The following is a 13123-nucleotide window of genomic DNA, read 5'->3' as shown; positions in this document are numbered from 1 at the left end:
ATATCAAACCAGTGGCATTCCTCTCGATAGGCAGGAGCTCTGTCACTTCAGGGGCTGAGGCGATGGAGAAAGCTGGCGCTCCCTCTCGTAAGATTTGTTGGTCTGTTGTTTAACGCCGCACTCAGCAACATTCCAGCTGTAGCTGTGGCGAATGTACATGACAACATTATGGGTAAGATTCGATGAACAGGTGAGTGCCTATGTGTGGAACAAGGTATGGTAGTATAAGAGGTTCTGTCTTTGTGTAAGGACCAAAGCATAACGTAGTCAAAAGACCAGTGTCTTCATGTTCTGGACAAATCATAACTTTATTGAAAACCAGGGTCTTCATGTGTGGAACAACGCATGGCATTTCCAAAATGGCAGCTACTTCTCGCGTGGGTTAAGGTAGAAATACCCTTGGCTTGGCTTGTGATGTCAAAATGTCAAAGTCTTCTAGTATAGGAGAAGTCATAGCATTATCAAAATATCAGAAGCTTTATGAATAGGACTAGACATAACTTGAGATTCCTTAGAAATATTAAACGTGAGTCCCCACAGTATTGGACAATATTTGTAAAACATTCCTCCAACTCTGAGTTAGGGTGAGACCTTGAACAATTGCGTCGCCCTCGCGTCTTCCCAGATATGTTTACAAACTCATCGTGTCGGGGGAAAATATAACCAATGAGACAATATGAAATAAGGGCAATAATTTATTGAATAAACTTTGTATTTGCTAACATGAAACTAGCATAGCACCATCGGCAACATAACAAACACTGTCAATACGAAGTTCACTCACACACGTCCGGAATTCATAACGTCATCTTCACAACGAAGTCCTGGGGGAGATCAAGATGCACCACTATGTTGGAAAAGCCCTGTCAGGCTACTGCATCTTAAATATCTTGGAATGTCTTGACAGCTGTGCAGACGCAAGTCATACTCAAACGTCTCTGGACTCGTTGGCTACCCTTGGATGTTAGTTACCCTTGCACGATAGTCACACTTAGGTCGCTGTTAAGGATAACATCGTCATCAGGGAAAATCAGCGAGTCTTTGAATGTCTCGTACGTGGAACATTTCACCGACATGCATCCTCAGATCTTTGGCAACTGTTACGCTACTAACAGTGTTACAGTTTATTGACAAAAACTGATGTTTCCATCACGACACTGCAGAACGTACTCATTAAAACTGATAAAAGACATAGAAAAATTAACCAATGAGATCTGAACTAGGGGTTTTTAACATGCACAGTCCCATGGGACTTTTCCCTGGAGGAACATTCAGCAGCGTACGTTCCTGAACTTCAGCAACAGGCGACTCTCTGATCTATAAGGTTGTATTCAGGAGTCATTTGATGGGAGGCTGCAATTGTCCCAGCACCTGCTGCTGTCCCACGACAGCATCCACAAACAGCGTGATGCCCATGCTGGTGTGCGTCTACACCCATCAACCATCACATCTCAAGTGAAACATGAAATGCTCGATCTGTCGTATTCAGATGTACTCGTCGCTCCTCCACTTGATGCGAGTACACCTTGGGGAACCTTGCAGAGACAGGAGGGACTTTGTTCGCGAGGTGAAGTCACTGTCGCACCGGGGCGACTTGTGTCGACGCTTGTGTGCGTCGTTGAGGGATGCGGTGCTGCCGTCGAGGCTGCTGACGTCGGAGTTGGAGGAGTGGTACTCGTACATGCATCGCAGCTGGAGGATGTTCGCCCGTAGCTCGATGAACTGTTTGAGGAGAGATTTGTCCTGCTCCTTCATCTGCAGCTGTGGGGAAAGAAGGAAAATGTTACAGATGGTGTGGTACTGAATATATAGTATTGCGTGTAAAATGGTTATTTACTCGAACTGTATAACATTACTATCTTTACAATGAGATATATTTATGAGTTATATTTTATAGACGAAACTCGACCAGGCAAATCATTGTTACTTCAATACACGCTGTCGAGCGATGGGGAAAAAACCCTCTTAACAACATGGTTCTACTTCGGTCGTATTCCCTAGATGAGCATCCGCAGTTAACTGGCAGCAAAATACTTTTAAGAGGGGTGGTAGTTACACTTGCCAAAATATAATATCAAAATATCACAGACTAAGCATCTTCGACGGTGTGTGTGTACACGCGGGATGTGACTATTCCATGAAACCACACATTCAAGAGGGATTACAGAACTTCTACAAAACGTGTTCTGCCTCGCATACAAGCACAATAAAGCGCCATCAAACTACAGAGAGACTTGTTCAAGAACAGGCCTGTTTTGAACAGTTTCCCGTTTGTATCAGAGCATGAACTATATGTTGTCGGAGAGCGAGATGGTGTTGCAGGTTCACCTGATTAATACCTCGTGAACAAACAAGACGAAGAGAGAACGATTAATATTACTTTGATAAACAGAGAAATACTTCTTTGAGTGGCATTTGTAGAAGTTGGAAGTCAGATAGAGCAACTATGGATAATTGATAACTTTTGTAATTCTCGACCGCGACGTTTTGATACAGGTTTGTACTAATTGTGTTCTAACAGAAATGTAAGGGTAAATATAAGCTGATGTTAATTGTTGAATACAAAAGGCAAGAACTGTGGTGAAATAAGGCAGTAGGGTTGATACAGTTTGTATAACCTCAGACTGGATGTATGTCCGATCAGTGGTATGTTGTGGGCGTTGAAAAAAACTGTACATTCTTTACCTGAATACCTTCAGGCAAACCACCCAAACGACTAAAACACTGACAGTTTCGCTTATACAAGTCAATGTCAAACTGAAGCAGCGATAACACCATTGTCAACCCACTGGTGGGAGATAGGTGAAGGTTAGAGGAATTCCATGTTAATATTATCAAACATAACTGCCGAGAGTGTAAGCGGCGTTGATCCAGGAGACTTTGTGAAAATACACGCTGTGATCCCACGACTGGGCCGGGCTGCAGCGGGTTGCATCAGGTGACACAGGAAGTTTGTCCATCTCTCGTGATCAACATCAACACTTGCGCAGCTAAATATTGACTTGTCGAAAGTGTACCCGGTGTGATTGCCTTGATGCAGGTGGTGTACAGACAAACAGAAATACTGCTTCCTTGACAACTTAAAGCAGTTCTCAAAAATCCTAACAGGAAGTGGCGAGCAGTCCGAATATGTGTTCGTGTCCAACAGGCAAGGGTGCACATATAGCTGTGTTTGTTATCCCTGGGAAGAACGGCCCAGTTTTATACAAGACTAAAGCGGCATTTACAATACGTGCCTAGCTCTACAGACTAACCCGTTATGTATATTGCGATGAATTTTATGAACGTTGTTTTATGCAATTCATGTTTAAAGCAAAACAATTTTAACTCAGTGTTGTGCCAAATCCATATATGGATTAGTTGTCAGACAATGAATTTTAGAGAGAGGTCATATATACATACGTGTATACATGTATCTGTGAGGATTAACATTAATTTTCTTAGTTCGTCTCACGGATGAGTACAGTGGAAGCTGTCATAACCGGCACTCATTGGGACTGAAGAAATAATCTGGTTTAGACAATGTGCCGGATTGTAGAGCTGATAATGAATGTGCAGGCCGCAGATGGGTCTGAGAATTTGTGTCGGTGTTGTCAATTTGCCTGACTGGACAGATGCAGGTTTTGACAGCTTCAACTGTGTAACCAGAAATGTCACGTTACAAGACTTAGATGATAATTATATACATCGTAATATTAATACCCTGGCAGTAGCGTTATAATTAATAGGTACTTAGGGAGAGGGAGAGTGACACTAAATGGATGAGGGACAGAAAACAATGCGAGATGATAATATGCCAATGTCTGAGAGAATCAGTGATTAAGCAAACTTCATGGAGGAACAACCTGCTGGAATGCCTCAGTTAGAGTGAATGGCGCTGGATGCTGTGTTTATTAACAGAATTGTTCTTTCACGGAAGTGAATGATCACGGGTGGACCAGCAAAATAGTGGCTGAAAAAATAGCAACGACACTGGTGCTGTGTTATTGCAACCCCCATTCAGCAAAGTTACGGGGCCAATCTGATATTTAGTCGCCTCCTGCTACACAAGCACGGATGACCTGACAGCACGGGTCCTATGGTCTTCTGACACAAATTAATGTTGTGCTACGTCTTCCGCCTTTGGGATCGGGTGGTCAGACACGCTGATGTGGTTGACACACGTCATCGTATCCCAATTGCGTAGAACCCGCGAAGGTCCCGGGGTAGAATAGGCCTTCAGCAACCCATGCTTGCCATAAAAGGCGACTATGCTTGTCGTAAGAGGCGACTAACGGGATCGGGTGGTCAGGCTCGCTGACTTGGTTGACACATGTCACCGGTTCCCAATTACGCAGATCGATGCTCATGTTGTTGATCACTGGATTGTCTGGTCCAGACTCGATTATTTACAGACCGCCGCCATATAGCTGGAATATTGCTGAGTGCGGTGTAAAACTAAAACTCACTCACTCACCCAATTGCGTAGATCAATGCTCATGATGTTGATCATCGCACTGTCTCGTTTGGACTCGATTATTTACAAAAAGCCGCGATATACCCGGAATATTACCGTGACAACTAGCAACCATATCCTGTGTCTTACTATTTCTTGCCACGTCGTGCTGTATTCAGCTTACTATTGCGAGACCTTGCTGTGTGATGCAATGTTTCGCTGCTCTAGCTATGAATTGCTATATATATAACTATTTCAGCAATGCGTTGTTAGGTATCACTATTTGTCACAGTGTCTTGCTATATATCACTCTTTCATGCTAAGCCTTACAGTTCTGTGGTTAGAGCTGTTTGCAGTAATTATCAGCCTCCTCTGTATACAGACACTTGGATGTAGATGTGAAGACATACATACTTCCCAAATACATGCTCGTCGTGTGTATTTATCCCAAGTATTTGTCTAGTTCTATATCTGTCCCGAGCCTCCATTCTCGCCTCCTGCTTACTTCCCTGGGTCAATTAAGCTTCTGAGTCTCTTGTTGGCCAAACAAACACAAGGATAATCTGTTAATCCGTCCGTGCTTCACCACGTGACGTCCAACTGGCCGTGATCTTCATGCTTCGAGGAGGGGGATTTCGAGAATCCGTCATTCCCGCCTAAGTCAGCAAATATGTTTGAGCATCGCTTTCCTTAGCCATCCCTCTGCATTAAAACCCTTGAGAAAAAACATCGCTGGGGTTGCTCCGACCGACGACTACATCCTATTGATACAAGGGTGGGGTCTGTAAGGGGGGTAGGGGTAGAGGGGGACACGGTTTGGGCGTGGGGACATTCGTTCTGCAATCATAATCCTTCGACTTGTTGGCAGAGGCAATAAGTCACAATGTTTTGGGACGAGGTTAATTGAATTACGCCATGTTCTCGTGAAGACAAGTCGCAATACCTCGTCACACGCTTCCCCGTCCCAGCCCCGTCCCAGTCGTCGTCTCCTCCCTCGTCAAATACAACCAGGACAAATTCTTCCTGTTGATCTTGGAACTTCGTGCTGTTGTTAACTGTTGAAGGCTTTATCAAAACAGTTTGAAAGCATTGGAAGGACCTCAAATCATTTTTCAGAAACATTAGACTTCCGTTCGTCAAGTTCCCCAAATATTGCCACCTTTTTAACGTGATTATGAGATGTGTCAATTACACAATATTACGCGGGAAAAATATAATTATGTTAGGCTTAGGTTTAGCCTCTGTTCTACTTATAGCTCGTGGAAACATTGTCTCTAGCATTAGAGACAAATTTAGATATCGATATTCGGCTGTTCACGACAACAGTCACGTTTACAACAAATACCATTAATCTGATACGCGCTTTCTGAAATATCCAGTTCTACATGCTCTGGCAAGTGCACGCGATATTTGTTTTTGGTGCTTGCTGGGCATTTAGCATCTGATCCGTCATCTACATGGAGATGAATTTCCCCACAACTCCACTATCAATATTTGTTTTACAACTGCAGCTTGTGCAATGACAAAAACGATATCTACTCACGCCATGTACATGCCTACAGTGAACCTTTCTCGAACAGTACGAGGCCACTATCTGTAGTGCAATACAACATACCAGAGGTCATTGTGAGTCCTGCTTCCACCTACGGGAACGACGGGAACGACGGTTCTCGATCAGTTTTCTTATGGAAACCTTCGAACAAATCTTATTACGGGGTTACAGCATACGTGTGGTAGTGTTTTGCTCGCACCTCTTATTTTGTAAGGGACGGTGGGTAGGTCTGGGGTAAATACGTTCGCTAGTCGTGCCAAAATCCCGGTTCCACTGCTGGCATGGATAGAAGCCCAGTTTTTTGTGTTCTCCCGTGATATTGCTGGAACATTGCTAAAAGAGGCGTAAAACTGAACTCACTCAAGTATCTGGTGATGACATTCATACGACCCTGCATTTTCCACAAGGATGCTTTAACAATTTTGGTTTCCAAACAAAACGCTTTGCACATCAATATACATTGAGTTTTTTCATAGATGAGAAAAACAAGTTCTGTTTAGAACGAAAGCAACGGTGAGTTTCTCTAAACAAACAGATTACAATCGCAACATAGCCTTCCATCCTTCTGTCTAATCATATTTCACCCTGCAAATGCTATTTTGTTTACAAAAACTAGCTTACTTGACAGACAGCAAATGCCTTTGAGGAAAATGTTTCATAAATGTGCACTTGAATTTATGCCGTTTCTTCAAACTAAAAGTTGTGTTTACTATTGTAGTCCCATGCCGAATAATTAAACAGTAGTGTAAAGGTCATAAATTGTATACACGTATGTGCGTCTGCGAGTGCGGCTGCATGTGCTAGTCCAGACGCTAAGACAGATTTTATTGACTATCTGCTGATCTGCCGTTACTTTATTCCTTAGCATTGAGCATTAGACACGGCAACACGCATCATTGTCAACGTAGCTGGGTATAACAAGGCCGGGAATTGGGCCTCTGACCTTCATACCAAGGCCATGATTCACGTACACTTGTTTCTTTGAACTGGGTCCCGTCTGGTTTCCCGTGCATGATTGACTGGTCCCTAGTAACTACACTTTTCGAGAGGGTCGATTAAATGAATCGATTTATCTGTGACTCAAGTGAAGGTGTATCACCGACGGCATGGACTTCATGATATCAACCTCTGGTTTGCTCGTGATAGGGTCTGTGTGGTACAGACAAGTTGGCGCTGATAAACAATAATTTCCTTTAATATATAAAGTGAACCGATACTGGAAGACACGAGATTTGTCCAAAGCAAGACATTTGAGTGGGCGAGTATGCTTACACGCCGCTTTAGTCCAGCGATATCACGTCGTGGGACACCAGATATGGACTTCACACAACGTGCCCATGAGCGAAAACGAACCCGGGTCTTCAGCGTGACGAGCGAACGCCTTAACCACAAGGCTACCCCACCGTTCAAGATATTTGAACTACTTAACATCGAATACTAGTATATTAACATGTGCATATATCAATTACAGTATCCATTACATATTTTGGCCTAAAATACACCCCGACCACCTGTGCGAGGTCTTATCAACGCAGTTGAAACCGCGTGCACTCATAGCCATGCCTCGAGGCTTAAGTTTAACGAAACGAACACAAAAGCATAATGCTGAATATGTACTTGGCGACCCGCACGGCCGGGACCTCTTGTCAGTCAGTGTCAATGGCCTGCGCTTCATGTTACCAATATTGGGGTAACATTACATCGACCACAACAACAGTTACCTACGGTCACTTCAAGCGGACCGCGGGCTATTAGAAACCCCATTAAGTCTGCCGCGCACCTGTTAAAATGAACTACCTCTGACTAAACATTGTCAGGTAAAGTAGGGTATTTAACCTAAATAGAATTAATATCCCCAAGCGTTACATGGCTGTTACTCCACGATGGTACCACATTGTACGACCACGTGACGTAATGTCTCATGACATGCATTCTTCAGACGTCAGTATTCGTTGTCCGGCACTTGAGAGTAGTAGTACTTAATTGTGTGTATTTATCTCTTGATCGCGTGTCGTAAGCGTCATGTTGTAGTTGTGAAATATTGGATTTGCTTAGCATAATGACATGCATAGCTGAAATTTTCAGTCAACAGTCACTGAATATGACATTTGAGCGTATGTTTGGATAAGGTATTTCCGAAAGCCACGATCCCATGCAGATATAGAATGTTTTATAGTACACTATTGATCTGTGGACATTGAGTGCCATCAAATGCGTTATGAAGGAATGTTGATAGGCAGGTTTAGAAATACATTTGATATGAATATAATATTACAATCTTGTTTGAGTGGTATTTTAGAAGCTGTGACGTACAATATAGAATAACGTCGCACTCATGAAATAAAGAAACTGATATCTATAAAATATTGTTCTATATTATATTACAACCTGTTTACAATTAGGTGAGTGGATACTTTAGCAAAGTATGAGTGTTATTTCATAAAATTGTGTCTTATATGAACACCGTATTTCCCCTTAATAACCAGGCGCTTGTTTGTCTACAGTCCTCCAGACCAGGCCCACAGTTTCGAAGAGTTCTTAGCGCTAAGATAGTCGTAACGTCAATGTTAATGTATGGCACTTACGACCATCTTAGCGATAAGAGAGCTTCGAAAATCCAGGCCTTGGCGCTCATAAGAGATCCAGTGGTTTTCTGCTAACTGGGTGTAATTGCCGTAAGTGTTAGTGAGTTGGACTACTTCCCGTGCTTATGAAAGGAAATACTGTCGTTTCCCATATGGTTGTAATATGGTCCATACAATGTAACTCACTCGTGTATGGTTTTCAGTATACTTTTTAGACAACTATCTCTTGTTTTACTCAGAGGAAGACATGAACGAATGTTTTGTCAGACACATGTCTGCCTGGGACACGCAGTTAATTAACTTAAGGGTTGAGGGTAAATGGGTGGAGGTGACTGAGATCTCTACTAGAGAAAAAATAATTTTCCGTTTACAACATTCACCTGAGGAAGGAGTGTGAATGTTCATGCACTTCGTGCCCATCACAATAAATAAGTTTGACATCCTTAAAAACGCCTTGACTTCATAATCAGAACATGCCCTTTTAACAGAGTTCTTCTATTGTAAAGTCTGAGTACAATTTTGGGCCTTTGTGCGTCTGTGATGGAGAAGGGGGAATGATAAGATACTTTTACAAATGTCTTCGCCCTCGCCTCCAAATATCAAAGGTTGTTCCCTGCCATCACATGCGTTGTAGTGTAACAGTAAAACCAACGTCATTACTTAACGGGTAATTATACCTTTGTCTATAAATAGAAACATGGGATTGTCTTGTACATTTTCAAGTAGCCGTTTCAATAATCATAGCAACGCCCTGCACGTTTGAGCATGATAACCCCTCCCAAACCAACACGTGTAGAGTAGGCAGTGCGCGCGACCACAGCGTTATGTCATAGGGTGGGACATACCTCTGGAGTTAATGTCACACCGATAACAAGGTGATATATAGCCTGTGTCAACTAGTACGTCTAATTCAAGTTTCAATGACTGTTTCAACGTATACCGACTCCCAATTATATACCAGTATAGAAACGTGTTTCACTTGGGATTTCAAAATCACGAGATAAGATCGGTCTCGTGTTTTATGTGTGTAGGGATTGTTCGTGAATGAGAGTGTGTTGCAAAATAATAGCTCTGGAAAGTTTATCGCTCGTAATCCGTGCTTTATATTTTAACCCCAACCATAAGTGCAGATATTTGTCAATTTATCTTCTACTTCAGATATGATCAATACATAGATAACATTATATGCAGTTATTATGACTTTAAAAACAAGGAAGGTGTTATGGGTAGAAGTGTTACATGGTCGTGTCTAGAGTGGGCGTTAAGTGAATGCAGTTTAATGCCGTTTTTTCAATATACCAGCCACACCATGACGCGGAAAAAACAAAAAATGGGTTTCATACGTGGCTATGACTTGAACCCTGATGAGAAGGCGATTTATCCACAAGGATACCATACTGTTGATAACAAACATTCAGATAATTTGAAAGTAAATGGCACTTACTATTTCCTGTCTGATCCACTTCAGAGCCACCCCAAGGTCTTTCTCTCGAGTCTCCAGATCTTTCCCCTCATCCTCGCCAGTTTCTTTCCCTCTCTGTTGCAGCTTCTTCTTATACCTTGTGGGCAGACTCACGCTATCACCTGCCTGCACATCCTTCACGTTCGGCACGTGCTCGTCGCAGACGACACTTGCCATGGGCTTGCTGCTGATGTGGTTGTTGTCGAAAATGGTGGCACTGACGCCCTCTTCTACACTGCCGACGACACTCCTCATAGTTCAAGTCGAGTGGTCAGAGTAACGTCTACAAAAGTTAATCCACAAGTCTTGCAGAGGCAACGTGTCGTATTCCCCCAATCAGTTAATCTAATCCCGACTAAGTATCAGGATACTTGGCTCTCCTTTACACGCTTCCTAATATTTATCAACGTGACAGCGACGTGTTGTCCAATCAGAGATAATTATTTATCAGTATCCACATCTCTTCGTACGTCTTTCTCCGGAAGATATCTTCTCTGCTGGGGTCTCCCAGTATGCCAGCAGTCAGCTCTAGTACTGTCAGATCCAGTCAGTTGATCAGTGTTGCTACAGCTCCTCCTCACAAGCTTAGAACTACTGTCACAATCCAATAGTCTTTCACTGATAAATCGGCAAGACACACTCGGAGAATCAACCAGTCAAGTGTCGTCCACTCAAGTGAAAACTTTCTCATGAACCCGGTATAGAGGAAAAGGAACAGACTATGTATTGTGTTTTCCCAGCAGGCCGATCTGTTAGTACAGCGGGTGTATCGTGTATAGACACACTCTGGGCCAGTTAATGTGCTCACTGAGATTGTCCAGGGTGTTTTCTCAATGAGAGTTGACAGACGCCGTGTTTATAGAGGAGGGCTTTGTTGACGTAATGTGCTTCCGAGATCGCTGATTGGCTGCTTCAGTTGTCAGTTAGTCGTGATGCGTGACGTGCGGGGGAGAATGACCGTTACGTCACCCAATTACTACAGCGATGACACACACGGTCAGTGTGTGTTATACGTTGTGTGTGTACATTGTAGGTCTCGTGTGACTGCCCATCTTAAAAGTCCTTTTGTGGAAAGCTTAAGACTTAACACAAGGCCTAACAGTGAGACATAATGACTACTATATCGAGAAATGATGCATAGATAAACATATATAATGATTAAAAGCACAGTAGCTTATACCAACATTGACCAACTGATCAGATGGGTTCGCTATCCGCAAGATTCCAGGAGAGGTTTATAACTTGCTTGTACAAGTACATACCCCTCGTTAAATTTGTGTTCCATGTTTTGAAAGCTTGGAACAAGTCTTGTAAAAAGGGTCATGTAAGTTCGAGTAATATTTGCGAAATCCTAGCCCAACCACTATGATTTAACCATAATTTCAAAAAACCCAACATATTACAATAAACACTGGGCAAACAAAGGCATTCTTACAATCAGGGCCTATGTAACAATACCGTTTTTTTGTCATTTGACAGGTCTAAGGAAATTTGTGACATTAAAGGGACATACCTGAACTATTTGCATGTCTTGAATATACTTCCTGATTCTTGGAAACATACTATTAGACACTCTAGAAATATCCCAGTTTTTGATTTGCTCATAACTGGGTGTCATTGGCATTTATTGAAATCATGCAAAGGGGCTAGAATTTTGTATGACGCCTTGATTTCCGATCTAGGTTGACCTAAAATGTATCTCAAATGACAAGAAGCTTTTGGTAATGTTACTTTTGATTGGAATCAGATTTTTATCATGGTTTGAACTACTTGATTTCCAGTACAAGTTTTTAATACGGTTTTATCTGTATTACAAATGTACTATTTATAATGAAACTTGCTGACATGAGCTGAATGAGAATAGTTGTAATGTTTATTGGGAATGTTGATTAACACAAACATTCTGGAATGAACTTGATGTCTGGATGAATGATGATAGTGAGAATACACTTAAAATAACAAAATATCTTGTTTGGTTTGGAACATTATACACAGACTGATTATTAAACCATATTATCCTTACTACCATAAATATATCCATCCATGTGGGATTAACCAATACACTCCAAAAACAAAAGTTCATGTTTATTTTGAGAGAAATTTTCAAATATAGAAAAGTTCATTGTGATAAAAAATAATAGTGTCCAAGGGCATTACAGAAAGTGGAGATCTATATTCCCAACTTAACAAGGAAATTTGACTCTATATTCGGTCAATTTTTATGGGAAAATGTTAATTTTTGTGTACTTTAGAACTCTATCTACCAAACTGTAAAATGTGAACTGGTAACTTAATTATGTATCCTTGGGAACAATAAAAACATATTTAAAAATTGTGTTTCAGATTTTCGGCCATGTATATTTTTCTTGGTTAGTTGTGAGTTAAGTACTTGAAAGTCTTTCAGAAGTAGGACGACCAGAAATATGTGTTACGTTTTATGGATAACAGGTTCTTTTTTATTCTTTATCGCGACATTTCAGAGCAATTTCCCGTTCCGCCATTGACCAGAGGAAGGAGCAAGGATTAGTTCTGAAATAAAGAATTAGGAGAAGCTCTTATCCATAAAACATGTCATGTATGCTTCTGAGTTAAGATAACCTATCTGGACTCTTTCGTCACATGTTTGATAAGATCACCAAATAATGAAATCCACCTAAACCTATACATTTGTCAAGTTTTGTCTCAAATCTAATGTGATTAGGGTTAGCTAATGTGAACTAATGTCCGGGATTGTTCTACAGGTGCTTATTAGTCTAAATACCTGTCATTTCGGCATGTTTTGTGTACTATCATTTGTATCAGTCTGTTGTGTATGAATGCAGAACATTTTGTGGGGTGAAGTTGATAAAACGTCCCACACGTTCCCACGCTCTCTCATATATATATATATATATATCTCCAGTATCCTTGTACTAAGTAAAATGTATTTGGTATTTCAACAGAACACAAAACACTCTAGCGTGTCCTTCTTTGTACTGCGTTGCTTTATCATTTGAATGACATCCGCGTTGAAAGATATTATTCTATGAAGTGTAACAGCATGACTCTGAAAATACATAAGCATTAAAAATTGAGAAGGATCCCCAGTT

The 13123-nt window shown here is 41.6% G+C and overlaps 1 protein-coding gene across 1 annotated transcript; it reads right to left on the bottom strand.

Moving 5' to 3' along the window:
• Positions 1-677: 677 nt before the first annotated feature.
• LOC137291748 (uncharacterized) lies at positions 678-10886 on the bottom strand. The gene is made up of 2 exons (XM_067823252.1): positions 10017-10886; positions 678-1761 (listed from the first exon to the last, which is right to left on the bottom strand). Exons 1-2 carry the CDS (start codon positions 10287-10289, stop codon positions 1486-1488), a joined length of 549 nt encoding a protein of 182 aa, XP_067679353.1. The 5' UTR covers positions 10290-10886; the 3' UTR covers positions 678-1485.
• Between the last annotated feature and the right edge of the window lie 2237 nt (positions 10887-13123).

The sequence above is a fragment of the Haliotis asinina genome, chromosome 7 (genome assembly GCF_037392515.1).
Source record: "Haliotis asinina isolate JCU_RB_2024 chromosome 7, JCU_Hal_asi_v2, whole genome shotgun sequence".
In the NCBI taxonomy this organism is placed as follows: domain Eukaryota; kingdom Metazoa; phylum Mollusca; class Gastropoda; order Lepetellida; family Haliotidae; genus Haliotis; species Haliotis asinina.
This window is presented reverse-complemented; position numbering and strand designations above follow the sequence as displayed.

What these genes read in the sequence shown, in the direction of transcription:
- LOC137291748 (XM_067823252.1), bottom strand. Translation starts at nt 10,289, where the DNA reads ATGAGGAGTGTCGTCGGCAGTGTAGAAGAGGGCGTCAGTGCCACCATT. An exon ending in AGTGGATCAGACAGGAAATA is followed by an intron (nt 1,762 to 10,016) that starts GTAAGTGCCATT and finishes CTTTCCCCACAG; the next exon opens with CTGCAGATGAAGGAGCAGGA.